General features: G+C 39.4%; 1 protein-coding gene and 1 long non-coding RNA gene across 4 annotated transcripts in view; one reads left to right on the top strand and one right to left on the bottom strand.

The window, feature by feature from the left end:
• Nucleotides 1-888: 888 nt before the first annotated feature.
• LOC141420667 (uncharacterized) lies at nt 889-14,509 on the bottom strand. Of its 2 annotated transcripts, XR_012445183.1 has the most exons (5): nt 13,935-14,509; nt 11,815-12,001; nt 6,788-7,037; nt 5,896-5,979; nt 890-5,600 (listed from the first exon to the last, which is right to left on the bottom strand). It is a non-coding gene; the product is annotated as an uncharacterized lncRNA (long non-coding RNA). The 2 variants fall into 2 exon arrangements; XR_012445184.1 differs by lacking the exon at nt 11,815-12,001 and having other exon boundaries at nt 889-5,600.
• A 40-nt stretch (nt 14,510-14,549) lies between these two features.
• Rsbn1l (round spermatid basic protein 1 like) overlaps nt 14,550-27,024 on the top strand; it is a 62,066-nt gene continuing 49,591 nt past the window's right edge. The window contains exon 1 of one of the 2 annotated variants that reach the window (XM_074064898.1): nt 14,550-15,159. In XM_074064898.1, the coding sequence (XP_073920999.1) occupies nt 14,595-15,159 (565 nt within the window). In that variant the 5' untranslated portion in view covers nt 14,550-14,594. The remainder of the gene's footprint in view (nt 15,160-27,024) is intronic. The other variant, XM_020187264.2, reaches the window with a different exon arrangement.

The raw sequence follows: 27,024 nt of genomic DNA, 5'->3' as shown, positions 1-27,024 counted from the left end.
ATACATATAAATAAAAATCTTGTGTGTCATAGTTCTGTCACATGAATCCAGTATGTTCCTTTGCTCACTGCTCAGTAACTGTAGCACATGGTGAGGGCTCAATAATCATTTGCTAAACAAATGAAGACTTTGGGTGTATTTTTATTGTAATGATTCACTGAGGAGCAAAGTATTTGAATAGCCTTGCTATTTATACCTTTTTTATGTACCCTTTAGAAAATGGATTCATGGCCTACCAGATTGGCTACTTGACCTATCTTGATCTTGGAAAAATGAGTCCTCTGATAAATACTGTGATATGTCAAACATCCCATATGGTACTTGTTTGTTTTTTTTTAATAACATTATAAATATCTGAAAGTATATACAGTTCCAAATATTTATCAGCTTAGAGTGATATGATAAGTCACAGGTGACAGAAAGGACAAATGTGCTAAACTGGACAAACAGGTTTTTGAGTCTATTTGAGTCCAAAGGTGGTAAAGGTATACTTAAACAAGTAGAGCAAAACCAAAAGTATTATACAGCAAAAGCAGAAAAAGGAAAGTCCATTACTGAGACATGTGTATCTGGAAAGCCACAGACGTTAAATTCTTGACCAAGTAGCTGTAGGTCATAGACTGCTGTGCTGGCCACAAAAGGATGGCGTTAAGGAGGGTTACGACAGATTCTAACAAATCTAGTTCCACCATTGGAAAGCAACTCCAAACATATGCTCTGTGACAAGAGGGTAGTAGCTTCTTTATTTTCCCATCCATATGATTTCCTTTTATTCTTCTAACAAATTCTATAATGATCATAAAATATATATGCATAAAATATAAAACTTGATTAAGAAACAAAGATCGAAAACATCAAGAGTATATTTTAGCAAATGTTCAGTCTTCTATGACGGTAAACTACATAATGTAGTTACTTCATATAGAACTTGCAAATAATGTTTAACTTGAAGAAAGGGTTCTGTTACTTAACAAAAAGCTGAAACAGCTTGTCTAAAGGATGGCAGGATAATTACAAAAAGATACAGATTTTATAAAGCTAGTACTTCAAAATGCTTTGATTGACCTGCATCAAGAACAAAAATGATCAAATATTTCATGGCATACAAAGATAAAAAATGTAGAAAATATAACACAATTTTTTTGTATTAATGAGTGAATTAGTATATTGCCGAAATCTGAATTTTGCTGACTTACGACAGGCTTCAAAAAGTTACATTTGTGCTGGGTGCCAGTGGTTCTTGCCTGTTGTAATCCTAACTACTTGGAAGGTTGAGATCAGGAAGACTGTGGTTCAAGGACAATCTTTTGGAAACCCCAATTCCAAAATAACCAGAGCAAAATGGACTGGAGGCATGCCTCAAGCAGTAGAATGCCTACTTTGCAAGTGTGAAGCCCTGAGTTCAAATTCCATCCCACAACAGCCCCCCCCCCCCAAAAATAGATGTGGTGGCTCACATCTATAATGCTACCTACTTGAGAGGCAGAGAGAAGGAGGATTATGGTTTAAGGCCAGCCCAAGCAAAAAGTTTAAGAGACCCATTTTAACCAATAAAGTCTGGACCTGGTGGCATGTGCCTGTCATCCCAGCCATAAGGGATGTGTAAATAGGAGGATGAAGGTCCAGGCTGACTCAGGCATAAACCTGAGTCCCTATTTGAAAAATAACTAAAGCAAAAAGAGCTTGGGGCATGGCTCAAGTGGTACAGCACCTGCCTAGCAAATGCAAGGCCCTGAGTTCAAACTCCAATACCACAAAAAACAAAGAAAAAAAAAACATACATTTGAGTTTAAGGTTATCTCTAGTCTTGACAAACTTTCAATATTCTGTTTTGGAATCTCAGCCATGTGACTAATATATGACTTATATAAAAAGGGTTGGTTGTCATTGATGCTTGAAGTACATTACTTTGTCTATAGTGCTTTCGTACTGATGTTATAGAGTGCTGCTATCCTGCTCACAGCTACCAGTTCTGTTGGTAGGACCCTGTCTTATTTAGTTTGGGCTGCTACAACAAAGTACCATGAATCGGCGTAATCCCAACACTGGCAGCCTGAGGCGTGATGATACAAGGCTAGCCTGGGCTATAGATAGTGAGATGAAGAAAAAAGAAGAAATAAGATACAATGGATGGATGGCTCATAAACAATCTATTTTGCATAGTTCTGGAGGCTGAGTCTGAGATCAGGATCCCAGCATGGTACGATTCTTGTGAGGGCTCTTTTCAGAGGCATAGACTGCTGACTTGGTGATCCTCACGTGGGGAAAAGCAATCTGGTCTCTTCTTGTAAGGGTACTAATTCCACTCACAAGAGCTCCATCCTTATGACCTAATTATCTCCCCAAAACCTCACCATCAAATACCATCACATTGGGGATTATATTTTAACATATGAATATTATGGAGGACATGAATATTGGTAACGGATCCTTTTTCTGAGTTTGCCCTCCTCCCCCAATTTCTTTTCTTTGTTTACATCACTGGGGTTTGAACTCAGAGCCTTGAGCTTGCTAGGCAGGTACTCTATGACTTGAGCCATGCCCCCAGCCCGTTTTTACTTTATTTTTCAGGGAAGGCCTGGTATTTTGCCTGGGCTGGCCTAGAGTGTGATCCTCTTATTATACCTCCTTGGTAGCTGGGATGACAGTTTGTGCTCACTACGTCCAGCTTTATTGGTTGAGAGTCTGGATGACTTTTTTTTTTTAGGTAGGACTGGAGTTTGAACTTAGGGCTTCACATTTGCAAAGCCGGTGCTCTACTGCTGGAGCCATGCCTTTAGTCCATATTGCTCTGGTTATTTTGGAGATGGGCTCTCACAAACTATTTGCCCAACTGGCCTTGACTCTTGATCCTCCCAATCTCAGTCTCCTAAATAGCTAGGATTACAGGTATGAGCCACTGTGCTGGGCTAGGATCTGGGTAACTTTTTGCCTGAGATGGCCTCAAACTTTGATCCTCCCAATAGCTACCTTCTGAGTAGCTGAGACTATAACAGTGAGCCACTGCACCTGGCTAATTTTGACTCCCTTTCTGCCTAATGGGATTAAAGGATATTTTTTTTTCTAAAATATAAAAAGAAAAAATTTCCCCTAAACCTATTGTATATCATTATCTTGTTGACCACTTTGAGCTAAGGGTCAAATATTTCCTAATACCTTCTTTGTTTAATAGTAATTATATGAGAAATGTGAAGGAATTTTATTTGTTTGTTTTGTTGGGTTTTGGTGCTGGGGATTGACCTAGGGCCTGCACATGCTAAGCACTCATTCTGCCACTGAACTATGTCCCCAGTCAGGAACAAATGCCTTAAACAGCAGAATACGTATCACGAGGTCAAGAAATCACTTCAACTGGGCTGGTGGAATGGCTCGAGTGGTGCAGTTCTTGCTTTCAAACTCCAGGACTGCCAAACAAAAAAATCACTTCAAGTTCAAGTAAATTATTGAATATAGAGACTGAATAAAGATAGAGCATTACGACTTCATACTCTTAAACATAAATCAACTCTGCATTGGCTCCTTTTCAACTACTGAGGGTCTCCAAACTTTTGAACCATGTATTATTTTCTTAGGGCTGCTGTAACAAAGTACCACAAACCATACAGCTCAACCAATAGAAATGTATTGTCTCAGGGTTTGGAGACTGGAGCTGAGGGCAAGGTCTTGGCATGACTGGTTCCTTCCAAAGGTGTGAGGAAGAACATGCTCCCTGCCTCTCTCCCTGATGCTGATTGTTTGCTGCCACCTTTGGAGTTCTCTTGCATGTAAATGCATCATTCTAAATCTCTGCCTTCAACTTCAAGTGGCATTTTCCTTATCTGTGTCTGTGTTCAAATTTCCCCCTTTTATACAGGCACTATTCATTTTAGATTAAGGGCCTACCCTACTCCAATTTAACTCAACCTCTTCATAGGTAACAGCATCTGCAAATGACCCTGTTTCCAAATAAAACTACATTCTGAGATACTGGAGGTTAGGTTTTAAATATATGAATGTTTGAGTTACACTATTTAGCCCATAACATACCACATATGTGTGTGTATAGATGTAAGTACTGCAGTAATAATTATATACATTCTAACTCCTATATATTAGAAGATTTTAAAAGTTGAGACAAAGATAAATGCACACAGTAGCAGTAATGTCTTCTTTCTCAACTGGAACTGATTGCCTTGCATACTTCCTGAATTACACCACATCCATATCCAGAAAGTCAAGCTCTTTGACTTGACACATACAACTTTCCACAATCTGTCCTTGACTTTCCTTGCCTGCCTCATCTCCTTTCACCCTTAACATATGTGTCATCCCAACTGTTTGGAATCTGAACTGTCTGCAGTTTCCCACACGTTAGGCTGTTCATTGGTTCAACAACTACACAAAGTTTCCTACTTCTGCAATGTCCTCATTCTCTGTGCTTCCTATGAACACATGGTGAACTCCCCATCATTTTCTGAAATTCAGCTCAAATGTTACCTCCTTCCTTGACTGCTCTAGCAGGAAGAGCCACTTTCAAAGCTCAGAGCACCTTGTTCATATTCTTATTACTACATATTTCTGTTTACATGTATACTAGTATTTTACCATTTTTGGCCTACAAAAACAATGGAATTTCATGTGGTTCAACTTAATATTGGCCAAGACAGTAAATCTACTGAGAATGGGAACTATGTGTTTTATTCATTTTATATTTCCAGAGATTAAAATGGAGCTTGGGGATGAAGATGTAGCTCAGGGGTAGAATGCTTGCCTAGTATGCACAAGTCATAGGTTTGATCTCCAGCACTGAAAATAAATGGAGTTTGGCATAAAATAAGTAGTTACTATATACTGTTTGAAATTAAGGAAGGGGTTACTCTAACACCACAGACCCCATTTTTAGATTTTCCTTTTCAACAATTATCTATAAGAATAACCATTAGTTAACTTTTTGTGGGGGCTTTATGTGGCTTAACAGTATCTTTAAGCTATTTTCCTCCTTTGTTTCACTTATTTATTTATTGCTTGTATGTGTGTGGGAAAATATCTTTAAAAGACATACTCAATTTTTTTGAACTAGAGAAAAATTAGGAACTACTGTTTTTATAACCAACATCAAAGTACTTCACAATTTTAATTTTAAAAATATTTTTATTTTTATGCTTTCAAATAAGAATTACAAGCAATCACAAGTAGGCATTTAAGCAGGAGAACTAAATAAAGAGATTTTTTTTGTAAAATGAATATGACATTTCAAATTCTGATAATTATTTGGTGATAAGGGAAATCTAATTTCAGAATTTCAAGTTTTCCTAATATTAAGTTTGAAAAAAAGCTGTGATAACTGCTTGTTACATAGATCTGTCTTTCCTCCCTCCCTCTTTCCTTTTTGTGGAGGAGGGGATCAAACACAGAGCCTCATGTATGCTAGGCAAGAGCTACATCCCCAGCCCACATGAGTAGTTTATTTATTTATTTATTTTTATTCATTTATTCACGTGTGCATACATTGTTTGGGCCACTTCTCCCCTCCCCCACCACGTGGGTAGTTTAAGGGCAAACTGGTGCTTCAGCTGGTCAGCTGAAATCAGGAAGCAGCACCTGGTGAAGCTCCGAGCACTCTGAAGGAAGAGAAACATGGGTATGAGAACACTTTACATTCTTCCTCATTAAATCCCTTACATTAACACAAGGTGTTACTGAGTCTTCAGCATTTGAGGCAGTGAGAACAAGACCTTTCATAATCGGGTTCTCACCCATCTTTGAGCTCACTCTCCTCTTATGGTACTCAATGACCCTTATACTTGAGCCACAATTAAATTCTCAAGAACAGCACATGAAACATGCCATTATTCTATCTTTTCCCACATCCTCTTTGCTCAGCTAGAAAATCCTTCCCCATCTTTGCCTACTAACCTTTAAAAATGCAGCTCAAGCTGGAGGTGTGGCTCAAGTGGTAGACCACCTCCTGTCTCACATGCATCAAGCTCTGAGTTCAAACTCCAGTATGTCAAGAAAAAAAAAAAAAAGCAACAAAAATGTAGCTCAAATATTTTCTTTTGGATAATTTTTCTCACTTTTCCAGCTAGAGTTGCTGATCTGTCTTTTGTACTTTCACTGTACACAGCTCATGCCAGCACTGTATTTTTTAGTTCAGAGTGCTACAATTTATCTGTTGATGTCCATCTTCTTAGTTACACTGGAAACTACACTGTCATGTAGTTGCTAGCTAGGCACAATGCAGATACTCAATACTGTTTGTTGTATGAAAAAATCAGAAAGAAGTGAAATTACATACTGAACAACAAAGTACCAATGAAAAGATGATTTGGAAACATGTTGTGATTAGAGTTAGCTCCATGAGGACAGGGGTCACGGCTGCCCATCTCTTGCTGTATTCCTAGCCCTTAGCCAAGTGCCTGGCAAGTACTTACTGACTGAACAATGTAGAAGGAAAATAAGAAAAAGCAGACTATCTAATAATTACTTGAAGATAAACCAAAGAAAGGAATGCATAAATAAATAGGAAGAGAATCACTTCTACATAAGAGGACTAAAGAAACAGTAGAAAATAATAATGTCATTGATTAGCAGAAGGAAACAAAACAACTAAGCATGTCACTATAAATATCACAGATTATGGGGGGAGGCAATATAAATTGATGTAAGTATGACTTATGTTTTCAATTTTCATAACTTGTCAGACATTAGTCTGCTGATGGAAATAAAAACAATGATGTCTTTCACATCTGCAAAAAAAAAACCAAAACAAAAACAAGAGTAATCATGTGCCACTAATAATGTATACCTGTGTTTTCTTCTGTTTAATGGTTCTACCTGGAGCAGCAGAAGTGGCATTTCACCTTTGAACTCACTGATGTATTCATTTACAAGCCCCCACAGTATTACTGTAGGCCTGCAGTTGATATTAATACTGTATCATCTTAGGCTTCTTTTTCTATGATAATCACTGAAGCACTTCACTTGGCATCAGCTTCAAACAACATTTCAGAGAAGTTCTGTGCCTCAAATATCCATGCCTCTGTCCTGACAGCTCACTGTAAGGAAGTAGAAGAGATGGGTGGCCACAATACTCATACATTTAACCTAGCTCAAGGCAATGGGCAAGGCATAGCTGGCAGTCATCATAAGCTCAGATGGCAAGATTATGACTTTAGGGAAAAAAACCCACTTAAGGTTACAAGAACTTTACAAATAGAAAGTCTATCTTCTTTCCTTTGCACTTGGATATGTTGTGAGGCTAGATTTGGCAAACATTTGACCCCAGGTGTTAATGTTATTTAAGGTTTCCTAGTACCCAGTTTTCACTTTTTTTTTCTTTTTCTTCTTTCTTTTGTCTTTTCACTAACAGAAAACTCCCAGTGGCATTAGTCTAAAACTTATTATTTTCCACTTATTGAAATCAAATATAGGGATTAAACAGGGAAAATATTAGGGTTAAAATCCTAAGAATAAGAATTACAATGAAGTTGAGTGTTTGCCTAGTTAGTATTCATGAGTCCCTGAGTTCAAGCCCCACTACTATGAGGGGAAAAAAACAAAAAAACAAACAAAAAAAAAGAATTACAATGAAATGAGTCTTAATCATAGCTTGGGTTAGTTTTTAAGGATAACTTAAAAATTGGTAATTTCTTTGATGGCTCTTTAGGTTAGCTGTTTTAATTAGAAACATTTTTAAACTAATGGTATAGAAGTTTTTTTAAATATAAATAACCATTAACCTGAGGGAAATCAAAAAGAGTCAACTCCTGGGTGTGGAGGTGCACGCCTATAACCTTAGCACTTCGGAGGCTGAGGCAGCATAATAACAGACTTGATGCCAACCTGGGTGACATAGTAAGTTCAAGGTCAGCCTGAGCTACATAGAGAGACTGCCTCAAAAATAAAACAAGACAAAATAAAAACCCAACACAAACAAAAATGCAGTTCTTGAGTCTGAGATAAAATATATGATGAAGCCATGTCACTTCATGGCATTGAACATGACTTTCACAAAGAAGCTCTTCAAACTAGAATCTGTAAATTCAAATCATGAAATGCTAACTTTGTGACAGCCACAGTTTTATACTTTCTTGGCTACTATATTGCAATGTGCAGAATCTGCACAAAAGTGTGTGCTTCTAAGTATGGGTCATCACCCCGCTCCTCCGGCCTGAATCTCTTAGACCTGCTTAATGATGTTCAAGTTACTCAAAACTTCTCTGGGACTGGAGGAGTGGCTCAAGTGGTAGAGCACCTGCCTAGCAAGCCCAGCAAGCATGAAGCCCTGAGTTCAAGCCCTAGTACCATCAAAACAAAACAAATAAAAAGCCCACCTACTCTGGACAACTGAATTATAAAGCATCTCTAGTAGTTCAAGCCACGTTCTATAGGTCTTTCTGTTTCTCCCCCCTCCTCCCCCTAGCCATACTCCTGATCTGGTCTTTTTATGAGATATGCTCTGGTGTCTATTTGCACCCCAAGAAACATGGCATCTTTGGGAAAGGTACATTTTCCATAATTAACTGAATTTTCTAAGAAATCCTGATTCCTCCTATGAGATAGGACATATGAGAAAGAAAATTGGCCAGTCAAAATGACATGGAATTCTAGCTCAGTTTTGAAAAATGTGTCAGAAAACTTTTCAAAGCTGGGATGAAGCAGAACACCCATGGACATGAACTTAAGCAAGGCACTCAGTGCACAGTACTCTCCTGCCCACTGTGACATCTTAACGTGTGGTTGGTACCACAGAATGTGGCTATTCTGAAGGCACAGCTTTCCTGCTTGGAAAGAAAATGAAGTATATACAGGAAAGAATTTAGCAAATTGGGTGTAGGGCTGAGTTTTCAATCCAAGCCTTTGATGAATCTGTAATTTGTCTTTACACTTGGTAACACTTAGGGGGTCAAGGCCATGCTACACTTGACCTTGTACTCACTAGCTCTTCATCAAAGAGTTTTCTTTCTCCTGCAGAACTGACTAGACCTACAAAAATTTATTTTCCTTTTTCCACAGTTGCATCACTACTGAAGAAGGCTCCTGTCATACTTTTAGTAAGTTTCCTATCCCTTTCATAAAATAGGTATCAAAATTATCTTTCATATAAAATTTCTTTCCCTTTCATATAAAAATTCTGGCAGCAAAATTACCCCAAGAAGAGACATTTAGGGGTTTCTACTTCACAGCTTGGCTCCTTTTACTCTTCCTACCTTCTGCTTCCTGCTTTGTTGCTGTTACTGGTTCTTCAATGAAGCCTTTAAGCAATGGCTGATCCCTCACCTACAATTTTCACTTTCACTTTTCTCTAGTTTTGTCTCCTGAGTTTAAGTACATATCTAAACTGGTAAGATTGTGGCTGAGCAAGTGGTTAGGCCATACTTGTAAAATGGTATTACTGGTTAAGAGGTGAGAATTTACCTGAATTACCTAAAATGTTGAATAAGAAAAATATGTCCTGTAAGCTTATAGTCTTAATAGTTACTACCTCATCCCTCCCACCCTTTTTTCCAAGTTTCAGGAAGGGGAAAGGAAGAACAGGCCAATCCTGCCTCCCCCCTTTCCAGGAACTTTCCTGAAGGCCTTACCCTGACTTCCCCTGACATCTCACTGCCATGCGTAGGAGTAAGGGAGGTTGTGCACTATACTTTTTCCCTTTGCTAGGCGCAACCTCAATGAAAGAAGGATTTCAGCAGTTAAAAAAAAGAAAAGGAAGAAAACAGATTCTTTGCAGGGAAGTAGACATCTCTGGCACAGGCATGTTGAACTTGAAGTGCTTACATTCCTGGAAAATGTTGGAGTTAGCTCACAAACACAGAGGGACAGCTGGCTACAGAGATAAATCGGGGAGCTGTTAATATAAAAGCAATGTGGTGAAGTTGGGGCATTTTTTTAGATGGGGGAGACAAACTAATGTGAAGGGGGAAAACCCTGTGAGTTGACACTTTAGGGCCACTACCATTTATTTATTTATTTAGGTGGGACTGGGGTTTGAACTCAGGGCTTTGCACTTGGAAAGGAGGCTTTCTACCAAGTGAGCCACACCTCCAGTCCAACTGCCTCTACCATTTAATGGCTGAGAAGAGCAGCCTGTAATGTATTGTGAAAAGGGCTCCTTTTGAAATATCCAAGTGAACTGAAGACAGCAGTCGAATTTAACTCAGCCTTTATTTACTTTTTAAAAATATGATACTTTATGGGTAAACAAAGGATATTTGGTTTAGTTTTTCCTGTAACTTATTTTCTTAATAACTGAGTTATTTCTTTATGCAATACTTTTTTTTAAGCAGTACTGGGGCTTAAACTCAGGGCCTCATACTTGCTAGGCAGGCACTTTGCCTCTTGAGCCACTCCACCAGCCCTATTTAAAATACAGTAAAATACTTTTTGGTCTTTGTGGGTTTTTACTCCTTACTAAACATAATAATGGTTATAATTAGTGGGACAGGAAGGACTTACCTAATTATTATCAGAGCTCAGTGCTGGTGGATGTTGGAAAAAACTAATGATGAATCTACCGTTTAGTGTGTTCTCTTGTCACATATGTACACATGAGTATCAAACTTATTAGAAGTTTTGTCAATATAAAGGGCTATAATAAAATTAAGTACAGTTTCCTTTTCCATAATTCCTTTCATATCCAAACTTGCTGTGGTTTGGATATGAAATATCCCTTGAAGGCTCACGTCTTGTAGGCTTGGTCCCCAATACTGAACACAATCATTGAGAGCTGACTGGATCATGAGGGGTCTTGCCTCATCAGTGGATGATTCCACTAGTGGATTTATAACATGATGGCATTATTGGGAGGTGGTAGAAACTGTGGAAGGTGGGGCCTGACTGGAGGAAGTGGGTCACTGGGTATGTGCCTCTGAAGGGCCTATCTTGGTCTCCTCTGATCTGCTTCCTGGATGCCATGAGTTGAGCAGCTCTGCATCATGCCCTCCCCACCAGGATGTTCTGCCTTGCCCAAAGCAATGTAGTCAGCAGACCATGAACTGAAACCTTTGAAACTGTGAGCCACAATAAATCATTCCATCACTCTCCTTAAGTTGTCATAGTGATGAAAAGTGACTAACACAACAGGTCTTCCCCCACTCCCAGGGGGACTTATCATTGGACTATTATAAAGCAATTCTATCAGTTCCTGGAGAAAACAAATTAGCTAATTAGAATGCAGGTGAAACCATGGATTCATCTGTTTCATAGACATCTGATGAATGTTTAATGTGTACAGGCATTTTCTACATTCTAGGGATACACCAGTGAATCAGACTGAATAGGAAAGATACAGTTCCTGTCCTAAAGGAGCTTACAGGTTATTGAGGAAGTGAGTTAGTAAAAAGCAAACAATTAACTGTCAAGTGATTACCAACTGTGATATGTGTTGTGAAAGAATCAAAGAGAATGTGTTGGTAGGGAATAATACAAGAGATCACTTCAAACTGACTATCACTCCACCAGCCCTTTTTTATGAAGAGTTTTTTTGAGATAGGGTCTCACAAACTATCTGCCTGGACTGGCTTCAAACTGCCATCTTCCTGATCTCTGCCTCCTGAGTAGCTAGGATTACAGGTGTAAGCCACTGGTGCTCAGCTTGAGCAGACCCTTCAACAGGGTCAAGGCCAGAGTACCTGAAACCTGTCATTCTTCAGTGCTTCCTAGCTCAGGTTAGAAATCTGGGAGGCATTCATAACATCTGCCTCCCTCATGTTCATTATCCAAACTATCACATAAGCACCAGGTAAAGGGAAAAGCATTCCAAGCAGAGGGAACAACATACATAATGGTCCTATGTTGAAAGACATGGTGTATTCTGAAATTACAGACCCTTACCTGGAGTGAACAGTCTCTCCTATCTATCTCTGTATCTATATTTATGAATCTTTTTTTTTTTTTTTTTTTTGAGACAGGGCCTCACTATGTAGCCCAGGCTGGCCTCAAACTTGGTGATGCTTCTGTCTTAGCCTCTAGAGGGCTGGGTCTTACAGCTGTATTAAGGAGCAATGGAAGCTACAGACATCTGAAACGAGAGAAGACACATGATCAGATTTACATTTTGAAAAGACCATTCTACCTGAACAATGGAGAACAGATTTGAGAAAATTAAAATGCAAGATCAGAAGAAAGGCTAGTCACATAGGTGAGAAGTGGGGGTACTTGAAATTGGGAGCCAACAGTGGACAAGGACATGAGAGGGTGGTTTAAGTGCTAGCAAAGAGATTATACCAAAAGGAACTGGTGATAGCCGTAGAAATTCCCTCCTAGTTAAACACTGTTAGGAATGATATAGTTGAAAGGGAATGTCTGATTATACAGGACAGAAAAAGCTTCCTCTCACTGGTCATCTCCTGACTTAATTAAAATTAACCATGTTTTATAACACATTATTGCTTTTAGGGCTCGCTAAGGGGCTCCTGTCTACTTGGTCCTCTTCCTACTGCAAAGGGCAAGGGGTCCATTAGGTCAAGGGGCCATGCCTGAAGGAAGCCTGCACATCATTTTAGACTGTCTAGATCTGAGAGTACATCATTATTTACAGGGAGTACAGGATGTGGACATGTATTTGAACATGGCAGGTGGCCACTTTTAGTATGGTGATCATGGATGAAGAAGCTGGAAGTGAGAAGAGAAGGAAATCAGTTGGAGCTCTGAGAAGTCTAAGTTTAAATTTGGCTTTCCAGAGCATTATGAAAGTGGTTTTGTCAAGGTAGGAAAATAGAATATATTTTATATGATAGTTTGTTATCTTGACTTGTAACTTTTGAATACTTAGACAGTTATGTGGCATAGCCACATTCTTGCACAGGCTCTGAAATTTTAGGGTCAGGTCTAGTAACAATGTTTTATAGGGCAAGGAGTAATAATAAATTTGAACAGATGAGACTATACTTTAGCAGGGCCTGTAAGAAGTCAAATTCTCCAGACTTCAATGTGGATATGAATGAGTGGTCCAAGTTTGCAGGAGCTACATTAATGTACGTAAAAGATACTTATCTTTTTAAGATAGATGATTAAGAAACGTAATGGCTTCAATGTGATTTTGTAAAGCTCTTTGAAAAAGACATAAGTTTAGAGTGTGTGATCATGTAATCCGACGTACTCATTTAACAGATAAGAAATCAGAGGTCTTAACAGGTGAAGCAGCCTGACCAAGTTCAAGGCCAGTGATGTGATGATGCCCAGCCCTATCCTCTCTGTTCAACCTCCCACCAATGCTACAATTCATTAAAATATCAGCTGCCCAGTCAACTCCAATTACAGTTTTCACTTGCTTTCACTGTTAGGTATTAAAAAGATTTAAATGTTTTAATTACTTGAAAATTTGAGGCACCTAAAAGTAATTGTATCTATAACCCAATATTAAAAAGTGACTCTTCCAACTCCTCAAAAACAGTCCTAAATGGGGGAGGAGGGGAGAAGAGAAGGTGAAGAAATAAAGAAGAAAAGGGCAACAAAATAACAACTCCAAATTCCTGAGGTCAGAAGAGTGGATAGTCCAATATGTTACTTTTAACGGTTTCCAGAAAGTAACAGGTACTTAGGGTTCTCCTTAGGAATCATAAAATTTCCTCTTGTCATCTAACTTGACTACTTTAATTTTTATATTCCTTCTCTTGACTTCCTGATCTCACATGAGATCTAAGAGTTAAAACCATGCTTTTTGCAACAGCTACAACTGTATTGTAATCCATCCCCCTGAATTCCTTATCTTCTAAGCTAAAACCTATCTCCCCAAACTCCTTATCTTTTAAAACTAAAAATCAGAGCACAGGTTTACAAAAAAATCGAAACTCAGTGCGCTAATTAAACACTAAAATACTTTAAATGCTTTAAAAACATTTATAGATATCGCTAACCGATTTTTCTTGGTGAGTTTAAGATATAATTATATAAATTAAAACCTTTAAGGGTCCAATCACAACAAATTAGTCTCCAAACCAGAGGAGTCTTACCTTCAAGCTCGGAAGCAATCCGAAAGTTCCAGGTTTGCGGGGAATTACCTCCCTTCGAGAATTAGCCCTCTCGGCAAGAGTAACATTTTGTTACCATATCAAATAATTTCAATCCTCTCCCGTTAACCCACTGCCGACTAACAAAAAAAGATTTAATGCTCGGCAAATTTTCTCTTCTGAGTTCAGCATCCTCGAAATCCAGTTTTCCGAATACGAGAAATAGGAAGGGACCAAGAGACATCTCAGGGAAAAAAATTACACCTAAGACAACATCTCCAAGGCAGAGACGAACGCCACCTCGGTTGAGAAAGATTTTGGGGTTCAGGGTGTGTGTGGTGCCTGTGTGTGTTCTTCCCAGAAACTCAGAGGGCACCCCAGTTCACGCAGGCGACAGTTTTAAGACCCTCCCCTACTAGATTTAGGGCCACTAGCCGCGCCCCGCGGAGCTCTGACCTCCAAAGCGAGTCCACTTGGCAATTCCATCCCTTCGCTTATGTCCGCGCCTTTGATTAGTTTCCAGATGGATCTATCTGCACGGCTGGCCCAATGGAGAGCTCAGCCGGTGCCCCGTCCGCCCCGCCCCCGCCCCGCCCCTGGAGGAGGCCCGCCCCCTACCCCGCGCTGGGGAGCGGAGGAGAGTAAATACAACAGGAGCGCAAAATGGCGGAACCGCCAAGCCCAATGCACGGCTCCGCCGCCGCGGTTGCGGCTGTCTCGGAGAAAGAACCACTTGGCAGGCAGCAGCAGCCTTCTTCCCGGGATGCATCAGGTCCTCTGTCAGCCAAGAAGGTCCGGACCGAGGAGAAGAAGGCGCCGCGGAGAGTGAACGGAGAAGGGGGCAGCGGAGGGAACAGCAGCAGGCAGCTGCAGCCTGCGGCGGCGGCTGCACCGTCGCCTCAGAGCTATGGCAGCTCTGCGTCCTGGAGCTTCGCCGCCCTGTCTGCTGTCCCTTCTGCGTCGTCGTCTCGGAGCTGTTTCTCCTTCTCCGCTGGCCCGGCCGTGTCCTCCGCCTCCGCTTCCTCGTCTCCGCCGGTGCCGCGCAAACTGCTGGTCCCTCCTACGCTGCTGCACGCGCCACTTCCCCGCGTCCTGCTGCCGGCCGCCGCTGCCCCGACCGCCGCCAAGCCGCGCAGACCCAAGGAGAAGCGCGAGAAGGAGAGGCGGCGGCACGGGCTCGGCGGCGCCGCCCGGGAGGAGAACGGGGAGGCGAAGCCGCTGCCCCGAGGTGGGTGCGGGCGCGGGGGAGGGGGCGGGAGGGAACGGGAGGGAGGACACGGCACCCGCGGGGCCCGGGCAGGGGGAGCGCCGCGGCCGCGTGCGCCGGCCTGGAGGGGGCGGGAGGCGTCCGGTGCGCAGCGGACGACTTCGCTGTCCCCACGGGGGCAGGAAATAGAGCCTGTAATTTTAGTCGCAGAGAGGGCAGCGATCGAAACTCTTTATTTTTTATATCGAGTTTTCCTCCCTGCTCAATGCGCTGCAGGGTTTGTAGGAATCGGTATAGGGGACCCCCCCCCCAGGTGTTCTGGGGAGAGCTGGGAGGAAGCGAGGTGGGGGAAGAGGTTTGGTCGTTAAGAAGATTCTTGATTGATTACTAAACCGTTGAGACGCGATCACAGAAATTCATTTTTGGGATACAGCTTCCAATGCCAGAAAATCCTGTTTAAAATTTTGTTTAAAAAAAACAAAACAAAACAAAAAAACAAAAGTGTGTGTGTGTAGAGCATTGGCGTCAGCTGGAAGCTACCAGAGGCCTGAGTGTTTCATCCCTATTAGGGAAATGAGGTAGCGTGCAGGGCCCCGAGTGTGCTGGTTCCTAAGGTAGCCCTCCTGTTCCACGCGCCTCTTCGCCCCATATTCTTCAGTGTTTCCAGTGGTCCTATATGAAATACCCCCTTTAGAAGAATTTTCAGCCGTATTCCTTTTTCCTGCAGCGAATAATAAAATAAGGAACTTCGACATTTTTGGCCAGATCAAATGGTTGCAAAATCTTTCAGCATCAGAAAACAGCAAATTCTTAAGCGGTCTTCTCCGTTTTCTTTTTAAATGTGGGTTAGTCATATAATTTTTCAGGTAGGGTTTTTTTTTTTTTTTAAATAAGGCGTGCTACCTATTTAGCTGTGGATGCATAGTAATCTGACAGTAGTTCTCCATGTAGATTGGTGGAAATTAGATCTTTATAGGATCACAAGCTTCAAGCTTGTAGTGAGCTTTACTGTAAATGTACATTGCTACACAGTGTTGTGAAATAAGTCTTTGTTTTGCTTTGTTTTGTTTTTTTAGGGGGGGAAGTAGCAATTTTAATATTGCCAATCTTTTGTTACCTTAGATCATGTTTAATTAGAGTGGTTGACTTGTCACACGTAAAAAAAAAGCTACACAAGAATATGTAGCAACAGTGTTACTTCTTGATTTTTTTTTTTTCCCTCCCCCATAGGAAAAATTTGACATGGAAACCAACTCCTGTGCACAGTAAAGATCTCAGCTTTGGAGAGTGTTGCTTGTAGGAAAGTGGGTTTTAAGATGGAATTTATACTCCTTTTACTGAGGAATTTTAGGTGATTAGTATCTTAAAGCTGTTTGTCTTAATGGTTAAATATAAAGTTTAGGTTGTAAGTGCCTGGAAATCTATCCATATACAGCGTGGTGTTAGTCTTATTTGTGGTCTGCAAACCGCTAGTTTACTTTTCATTAGTACTCTGAGGAAGTGCAGTGAATATGGGTATTGCATTATTGGAATATTGGTAGAGCTGAAAAGAAATAAATAAACATTAAAAAAAACAATTCTGGCTTAAAATACGGAGAACACTAATGGCTCTTAAAGTTAGATGGCTGTTATAGAGAAAATTGTAGAGTTTTTATTTTTTTTTTGGCTGTACTGGGGTTTGAACTCAGGGCCTCAGGCTTGCTAGCAGGTGCCCTATCACTTGAGCCCTCCACCAATCCTGAGAAAACTGTGTATAGTCTTTTAAATGACATTTAGAATGCTAAATGTCATTTGAGGGCTACCACTTACATTTTAAAGCCTGAATATAAGCACTGATAGATAGCTTTTACATTAAGATGTGAGAATGATACTCTCCTGTGACCTATGTGGATTTATTTTAGTAGAGACTAGATATTTACTTTTGTAAGATTCTTACTTTTTTTTTTTTTGACAGAAATGCTATTTTATTGAGAAAGAACTAAAAATCTAAGAAAAAGATCACTATCTTGATTTTTTTTTTTTGTGACAGGAGTGTGAACTCAGGGCTTTGTACTTGCAAATCAAGTGCTCTACCACTTGAACCACACCTCCAATCCATTTTGCTCAGGTTATTTTGGAGGTGGGGGTCTCGAGAACTACTTGCCTGGGCTGTGGATTAATACATTATCCTCAGGCATTTTACTAAAGCACACAGAAGAGATGAGCTAGGATCATGTCTTGTGTGGTTATTTCTCAATTAAAAGATTGTCCCCTGGAACTGGAATCCTCCTGATCTCACCCTCCCAAGTAGGATTGTAGGGCAGGATTCTAGGCATGAGCCACCAGCACCTGGCTTGATGGTAAATTCGTTGATGAAAATATTTCCCTGTTAACCTGGGAAATAATCATATCCCTTTAAAGTTTGCATTTAACTGAATTGAGGTTCTGTTTTTATGTTTTCAGCACTGGAGTTTGAACTCAGGGTCTCCCACTTCCTAGGCAAACACTCTTACTGCTTGAGCCTCTATGCCAGCCTTTTTTGTGATGTGTTTTGTTTTGTTTTGAGATAAGTGTCTCAGGAACTTTTGCATGGGTCTAACTTCAAACCTCAATCCTCCTGATCTCTGCCTGCTGAGTAGCTAGAATAACAGGGTTGAGCCACTGGCATCTTGCTAAGGTCCTGTTTTAAATAAGTAAGAAACAGTGGTATTAAAGAAGCAAGATTATGTACGTACCTTTATTATAGGTATAATTGCAAGCAATTTGTAAGCATGGTGCTCATTTCTCTATGTCTTTTGTAAAAATCTTAGTGTCTGTTCGCTATGTACTTTTTCTTGTTGCCCTGAGTTGCTTGCGCATAGTTCAGTAGCCCCTCAATTATCCATAGCTTATTGATTGAACAACCTTAGAACTAGAAGTTAGCTATAAAGACATTTACACAAGGAAAATATATTTTCTCTTAACACAACAAAAATGACATGCTAACCATTCCTATCTCCATAAACAATTAGGCTCCCGTATTTACTTACATTTTTAAAAAAGCCCTTAGAATTGCTTTACTTTGATGTTGGTAATCATTCTAACAGAAATCTATGAAAGGGTCTGACGCAACATTTGTTAAGTATTGAGTTTGAGCTAGGCGTGGTGATTCACGCCTGTAATCCTAGCCTATAATACTACTTGGGAGGCTTAGATCTGGAGGATCGAAGTTTGAGGCCAGCCCCAGCAAATAGTTCGCTAGACTCCATCTCCAAAATAACTAGAGCAAAATGGACTGGTGGTGTGACTCAGGTGATAGAGTGCCTGCTTTGGCCAGCACGAAGCCCTGAGTTCAAACCCTAGTCCCACAAAACAAGAAAAAAAAAAAAAAGGAAAAGGAAAAATGGACATGTACTGAAGGTACATTTACCATTATATTAGGGTATACAGTACAATTAATGTATCATTAGATATCATGCACCTTCATCAGTTCAAATAGCCAATAGAATTTGTTTAATTTTCTAATTTTTATAGTTTTTGCTTTGCATTGATTAACTTTTTTTCCCCCAGAATGACCCTTGAAATATTCCAAGACAGAAGTCAAAATTTTTGCCTTAAAGCTAGTTATAGAATATAACTCTAATGAAAACAGTGGCTTTTCTTAGAGTTGCATAATTTGAGTTATGTAAATGTCAGTGATTTTTAACGAATGGATGTTTGAAGATTTTTCAATTATACTCTCCTCAATTTTTCTGTTTTTTTCACAGTTGTAGGTTAAATTCATATTTAGAATTTTCTCTTAACAGTTTGTCACTGTTAATAGTTGACTGTGATTTCACTTTTGTGTGTGTGTAACCTTTTGTATTTTCTATTTAGCTTTGTCTGGCAGAGTCTTTCTGTATCCTCCAGCAGCTCCATAAAATGCTCCTCAGTACAATTTTCCACACAGGCAAATCTTTCAGCTAAACTTACCAGTTCCATTTGTTCCTGTAGACATCCCTTCTGTGGCTGTCCTTCCTGCTCCAGTCTGGGTTGCTTCCTCCTAAAGCCTGCTGCACAGCTATCATCTTGGACTTTCCTTAGCTGGCTGGCGTTCTGGGAATTTCTTTCATTTCTGTTGCATTCCCTTTTCTACATCTTATGCTTTCTTTCCTTTTGGGTTGTTCCCTCATTTTATTTTCTCTACTAGTATTGTGAAAGAGTGTATAGGAACAACACTTTTTGGATTTTTTTTTTTTTAATCCTCACTCTTGATTGTTTGTCTTTTGAGAGATTTCTGTATTGGAAATTATTTTCCCTCAAAAGTTCGAAGGTAATGTTCTATTGTCTGGTTTCTAATGTTGGTGTTGAGAGAAGTCTCATCTCTTAAAAAATTATCTGTACTTTTTGGGATATTTCAGTCTTTTTACTGAGTTTTCTAGCTTTAAGAAAAATTTTTTATGAGCTCATGTTTTTGTTCCTGTTAGGTAGCATTTTGTTCCTTTTTAATGAGCTCAGTATCTCTGTTATCTCTTCAATAATGATATAATTTTTTTTTTTGAAATGTCTTGTTTCCTGCATTGTTTTGGTTCTTCTAAATTTTTTGATTTGTTTTGGTGTCTTTCTTTTAGTTGAAGGCTTTCTTCTGTGTTGTTCTTAGCAGTTCTTTTGTATTTAAGAGAAAATTGCCAAAGCAATTGAAAGCTCGTGAACATGAGTGAGCAGGACTTAGTGAGTAATGGACTCCCATGTTTTTATCTTTAGTGTTTTCCTCTGGGTTAAGAGCTTTCAGTTTCTTCAGATAAAGTTCTTTCATTTTTCTGTTTCTGTGTGGGTGGAATGATGGAGAGAGGAGGAATGTCTTAGTCACTTGGGCTGCCATAACAAAATACCATAGACTGGGTGCCTTAAACAATAGAAATTTATTTTCGCCCTGTTCTGGAGGCTGAAAGCCTGAGCTCTGTATGCTAGCACGTCACATTCTGGTATGGGCTCTTTTCCTTGCTTGTTTTGTCTGCCTCTCACCATGTGCTCACATGACCTTTCCTTGGTGCTTGCTTTTGGAGAACTATTTCTTTCTCTTCCTCTTAGAAAGCCACCAATCCTGTTGGATTAGGACCCCACCCCACACTTTTATGACCAAATTTAATTTTACCTCCTGGAAGCTCCATCTCCAGGTAAAGTCACATTGAATATTAAGGCTTCAACATTGGAATTTTGGGAGGATAAAATTCCTTACATAACAAGGGGTTGGCAGAGGTAATAAGTTTAGATAGCAGGGTTCTAGTGATTCATAGGTGAAGCAAGCTACAGGTCATAACTTCCACTCAGTTTCCCTGTTTTCATCCCAACATTTCACTTTTCCCATTTCCTCTGTGGGGTTCCCGAATGCCTGGAGCCACGATGATGAGTTTTGCTCTTGTGTTTCCTTACGAGTGTGTATGTGGGTATTCTGCCCTCTTTTGCCAGGGCCACCAATTTCCAACCTTTTCTGAAGTGTAGCAGGATACATGATTGTCGTTCTCTCTCTCTTCCATTATACAAGGCATTTGCCATTTTACCATTGGCTTTCTAACTTTTTATACATTGTATTTCAGGTTGTAATTGCAATATCTCCTACTTACATCAAAGATGGAGTTTGTGTTTCTCTTATTTTCTTCCCATTATTTGATTATATTTTCCAAGAGGAATTGGTTTACTTAGTTACAGACACAGAAAAGCTGCATGATCTCCAATCTGCAGGCTGGAGGCCAAGGAAAACTGGTGGTGTAGCTTTAGTGCAAACCTGACGGCCCAGTGTACTGGGGGCTGCCATAGACACAGGAGCGCCCCTGTCTGAGTGTAGAAGGTAGATGACTCAGTTCAAGCAGAGAGAGCATATTTTCCCTTTCTCTGCCTGCCTTTTTGCTCTATTCTGGCCCTCCACAGATTAAGTAATACCCATCCACACTGGTGAGAATGCTCCTTACCTGGGTCAACTGCTTCAAATGCTAATCTGTCCCAGAAACAGCCTCAGACACACCTAGAAATTACAGTTTACCAGCATTCTGGGCATGCCTTAGTTCAGTCACGTTAACATATAAAATTAATCATCGCACATGAAACTTAGGAGTTTAACCATTTTTTTAAATGTATAGTTCATGGCATTGTATATATTGTTGTGTAATGTGACCACATCCACCTCCAATACCTTTTTTCATCTTCCAAAACTGACACTCTGACTCTGTTCTCATTAAAGAATAACTGCGCCATTCCCCCTTTCCTCCCCTGCAGCTCTTCTCTAGTCCCTGGTGTAACTTTCTTTTTCTGTGAATTTGACTATTCTGAAATATCTCATACAAAAGTATTTGTCCTATTGTGACTGGCTTATTTCACTTAGCATAATAAACTCAAAGTTCTGCCAAGTTGTATCATGTCAGAATTTCCTTTATATTTTTTCTTCTTTTTTGGTGCTGTGGATTGATCTGAAAACCTTGAACCTGAGCCACCTCCACCCCTTAGAATTTCCTTCTCAAGACGGAATAATATTCCATTGTATGCATTTACTACATTTCATTTCATCATTTCTCTATTGTAATGGTTCATTTTTCTACTTGCATTTGTTTTGTAATCTGTTGGGTGATGCTTCCTGAATATCTCATTCCCCAACTGTCTTCTGCTTTATGCCCTTATTTATCAGCTAATGATTCCAGCCTCAGTCACCCATTTCATAAGGGTTTAAAGAATGATTTCAAATTATTTCTAAATATAAAATGGATTAGTTTTGGAGGTGAGAAATTCAGAATAAATTGCTACTCCTATGTCTAGATTAAAATTTAGCCATCTGTTTTGATTTGAAGCAACAGAGTAAAGACCTGAGAATTTATGGGTATAACTAGGATCTTTTTTTGTGGTGGTGGTACTGGGGCTTGCATCTGCTAGGCAAGCTCTCTACCACTTGAGCCATGCTGCCAGCCCTTTTTGGTTTCTTATTTTTCTGATAGGATGTCACACTTTTTGCCTGTGCTGGCCTTGATCTACTATCTTCCTCCCATATAGTTGGAATTATAGGCATGTACCACCATGACCTGCTTATTTATTGACATTGGGAAGGGGGTCTTACTAACTTTTTTTTTTTGGGGGGGCCTGGGCTGGCCTTGAACCACCATCCTCCTGATTTTTGCCTCCCAAGTAGCTGGGCCTGAGCCACTGGGACCAGAGATAAAATACTTCTTGATTTTTTAATTTCCCATAGTTAAGTTTTGGAAAGCTGCTCATAGGTTACTTGTAGCTAAAGATTGATGTAATAGTCCATTTACACTTGGTAATCTATTATAGTAGGGATAACATGATCCAAAAGTAAGTCTCTAGCAATTTTTATATAGCAAATATATATATATCAATATAGTATATTTATGTATAATTCATAGTTATAATCTATAATATTCTCTGTTGGCTAATATAAATTAATTATAAACTCATATGTATTCCCGTTAAACTAGCTAATATCAGAGCAGGTATTGTTCTAATATTTATTTTATGACTTTCACTTTATAGTCAGTGATTGAGCTGAAGGAAAAATTTCAGTTTTTAATAAGGAATTGATTTTATCTGCTTTTTGCATTGTGAACTTAGGTAGCTACTTTTGTAGAAATTATATGTATTTTTAGATTATCTATTTATCTATCATCTATCTATCACCTATCTATCTATCATCTATCTATCTATCTGTCTATCTATATATCGTGAGTGTTGCTGGGGATCCAACCTAGTGCTTTACTCATGCCAGGCATGCATCCTACCACTAAGCTTTACCTCCAGCACCCCAGCTCCAAATTATTTTTATTAACATGTATTGATTGTAGATATTAATGGGATTCACTGGTACTTCAACATTTGGATAGAGTATGCAGTGATCAAATCAGGGTAGTAATTAATATTTCCCTCTCCTTATCATTTCTTTATGTTTGGAGCTTTCATTTTCCCTCTTCTAGATCTTCATTATTATATAGTAGATTTTGGGCTAGGGATGTAGCTCAGAGGTAGAACACTTGCTTAGCATGCACAAGGCCCAGGGTTCAATTTCCAGCACCGCAAAAAGAAAAAAGGAAAGTAAAAAAGATATAAAACAGTTTTTTTTTTTTTTCCATGCTGGAGATTGATCCCAGGGCCTTTCAGATGTATATCTACCATATTTTTCTCATCCATATTGCTTCATTGATGGGTATCTAGGTTGATTCCATATCTTAGCTATTGTGAAGAGTGCTACAACCAATGTGGGCATATAACTATCTCTAATATATACTCAGAAGTGGAATTTCTCCAGGCTTATATCTTAAACCCACCATGTAGCCCAGGCTGGCCTTGAACTTTTGATCCTCCTGCCTCAGCTTTCCAAGTACTGGAATTACAAGTATATACTACTATGTCCAGCTCCTATTTTTAGCTTTTTTGAGGGACCTCAACACTGCTTGCCATAATGGCTGTACTAATTTACATTCCCATCAACAATATATGAGTTCCTTTTTCTCCACATCACCAGCATTTTTCTTTCTTTCCTTTCCTTTCCTTTCCTTTCTCCCCTCCCCTCCCCTCCCTTCCCCTTCCCTTCCCTGTTTTCTTCTCTTTGCCATTCTGACTGGGGTGAGATATTTCCTTTTACTTTTGCTTTACATTTTCCCTAATGGTTAGTGATATTAACCGTTTTTTATGTATTTCTTGGCTATTTGTATTTCTTCCTTTGCAAAGTTTCTATTCAGATCATTTGCTCATTTTTAAATTAGATTATAGATACTATTTAATTTAGAGCCAGTTTCATTGGTTTGTCATGTGGAGCAATATTCTGGAAAACAGACATCCTAGGATCATTTTTCTCACTAAATCACTGATGAATTTTATATCCTTTTTTTTTTTTTTTCATGGTATTGGGGTTTGGACTCATGGCCTCATGCTTGCTAGGCAGACACTCTACCACTTGAGCTACTCTGCTAGCCCTTTTTGTGTTTGGTATTTTTGAGATAATGTCTCTTCAAATATTTACCCAGGTCAGCCTTGAACTGCAATCCTCCTGATTTCTGCTTCTTGAGTAGCTAGGATTACAGCTGTGAGCCACTGGTACCTGGCCCTGAATTTTATATTTTAAAGGTGATAAGTATTCATTACTATTCAGTTTCTCATTTGAAGATAATGAAAAGACCAAAATTAGTAAATTCTGTCAAGCACTTTTGTGATGGATCGTAAACTGATAACATGAGTACTTAGGTGTAATTTCAGCTAGCATATAAAGTCCTTGAGGACAAAAACAGCAATCATATATGTCTAACATTTATAGAATTGTATTCAGCATTTTAATAATAGGTTTTTGTAATTTTTTACAGCTCCTTTAAAATTTAGTTAGATATTAGCCTTTTATAAATGCTGTCTGTGGCTGGACACAGTGGCTCACATCTGTAATCCCAGCTGTTACTCAGGAGGTAGAGATTGGGAAGATAATGGTTTGAGACCAGCCTCGGCAGAAATGTTAGTGAAACACCATCTTAACAAACAAACTGGGCATCATGGTATGTATCTCTAGTCCCAGCTACTAGAAGGCACAAGTAGGAGGATCACAGTCCAAGACTGACCCTGGGAAAACATGCCATATCAAGCATAAAAGGACTTGAAGCATGGCCCAAGTGGTAGAGCATCTACCTAACACAGGCAAGGGCCTGAATTCAATCCCCTGTACCACCAAATTGTGTATGTAAGTAGGTACATATGTATATATATATAAATGCATGTATATATAGGTGTGTGTGTGTATACTTGATTTTTTAGAGCCCGAGCTTTAAATTACTTTGTAAACTGTATTTTGTTTTAAGATCTCTGGCTTGAATCATATCTGGCATTGTGAGATTATTTGCCAACAAAAGAAATTTTGAAGGTTTTGAGGAACTTTGGCTTTTGGAGGAAGAGTAGGTTTAGGTAAATAGAGATGATGGAGACAGGCTTCTTGGGGGTGGGAGATGGCATATGTAACAGAAATGTGCATACTTTGTTAAGTGGTCTGTGAACAGGACCATTTGGCTAAGTTGGCAGATAAAACAGCATGGCAGTTGAAAGGTTGCCACAGTCTGCCTTCTTTTTGCCAGTATAAGAAGTTCAGACTTCATTTTGTGGGTAAGACACATTTTTTTTAGTAGAATGATAATATATTCAAATTGGTGTTTTTGAAAATATAACTTGGCAGAACTGTGCAGGATGGATTGGCTAAGAGAAGTATAGGAGACAGGGATATTGAAGACGACTGTATTAATAAAAGGAAGTGATGTTAGTGATAAAATGATTGGTACACAGAAAGGAAAACACCTTTAGAACAAATGTAGGATAAGGCATCTTGTTTATTAAATCTGTAGCAAGAAAGTAGGATTCACAGATAATTTTATGGCTTCAGATGAAGAGAGTAAACCTAATATTAAAAAATTGTGGTAGGCCTGCAGAACGACTGAATTTGAGATAAAGGCAAGTAAGTGCCTTATATTACATTTTTATTATCAGATACAACTCAAAATTAGTGTTGAGTCAGTGGTCAAAACTTAAAATTACTGTTCTCTATAGAGGAGATTCTGTTCAGTTACTGTGTGTGCACCTGTGTATGCATATGTGGAGGGGCCCTTTTAAAAGTCTCCTTACCGTACCATGAAAGCAAAAGCTACTTTTTTTCTGTGAGGAAAAGATTTCAGATCTTTTCTCGGTGTTTAGGTAACCAGTTAACTGTTCACAGCCTTTGAAAGTTCTCCTTTAAGAAGCTTGAGGTCAAGTATGGTTCTTTAACCCTTAACTCTGGTCTAACAGTTTAATTGGTCTTCTTTACCCAAATTTGTCTTGTGTGTATTCCTCTCAGGGCCATCATATATCTAGTGGCTCAGGCTTGAATTTTGGATTCTACGTTGTATCCTCATTCAACCTGTAGCCAAATCTTACCATTTGTAGGTGCAGTCTTTCATATCTGTTTACTTTTGCTAGGTCTTTTCTACTAGTCTTTGTTTAAATTTCCATTTTATGTTGCCTGAATTGTTTACAACTGTCTCCTTAGTGGACTTCCCTACACTGATCTGTGATCTTTAAATGTGTAATTCATGCTATAGCTAAAGTGATAACTAGAGATCTAAATGTATAATCTGACCCCGTCTCTTTTCTTTTCTGTTTGTGGGGTGGTATTCAAAGTCCTTAAAATGTCTTGCAGTGCTATGTATGGCCATACTTTTGTTTAGCTCTAACTCTGCAGTGCTCCTCACTGCCTAGAATTCTCTTTTCATCCTGAGCTCCACACTTCCAGTGCACCTTAATAATGTGTGCTCATCTTTTAGCTGCAACTTGTAAGGCAGGCCTTTGCTGCTTTCTGGACTAGGTGAGGTTTTTGCTGCTGTCACTTTCTGTATCACTTTGTTTACTTTATTCTTTTTGGTGGTGGTACTGGGGATTGAACTTGACCTTGTGCTTAAGTGCTCTACAACTTGAGTCACACTCCCAGTGCTTTTTGCTTTCCTTTATTTTTCATACAGGTCCTCATGTTTTTGCCTGTGCTAGCTTCAGAGAACAATCCTCTTGTCCCTCATTCCTCATCCTGCCCTGTAACTGGGATAACAAGTATGCACTACCACTCATGAGCCTCTTGGCTTCATTTAAATTACTTGTTTGTCTTCTCAATGCTAGATCCAGGCGCCCCCCGCCCCCACACGCCAATCAAACCCAGGGCTTATCTCATGTGAGGCATGTGCTCTACCATTCAGCTACACCCTAGCCATGTCTTCTTTACTATACTGTAAGCTCTGTGAAATTTGCCTCTGTTATATTATTTTGTTCAGGCTTTCAACCTCTGGGTACTTTATAAATATTTGGGAAATTAATGAATTGTATTACATTTCACCCCTCTTTGCCTTCTCCAGAAAGATGCCTGGTTGTCATTCAGGAAGTTTTTGGCACTTGACC

This window comes from Castor canadensis, chromosome 2, assembly GCF_047511655.1.
Source record: "Castor canadensis chromosome 2, mCasCan1.hap1v2, whole genome shotgun sequence".
Taxonomy (NCBI): domain Eukaryota; kingdom Metazoa; phylum Chordata; class Mammalia; order Rodentia; family Castoridae; genus Castor; species Castor canadensis.
This window is presented reverse-complemented; position numbering and strand designations above follow the sequence as displayed.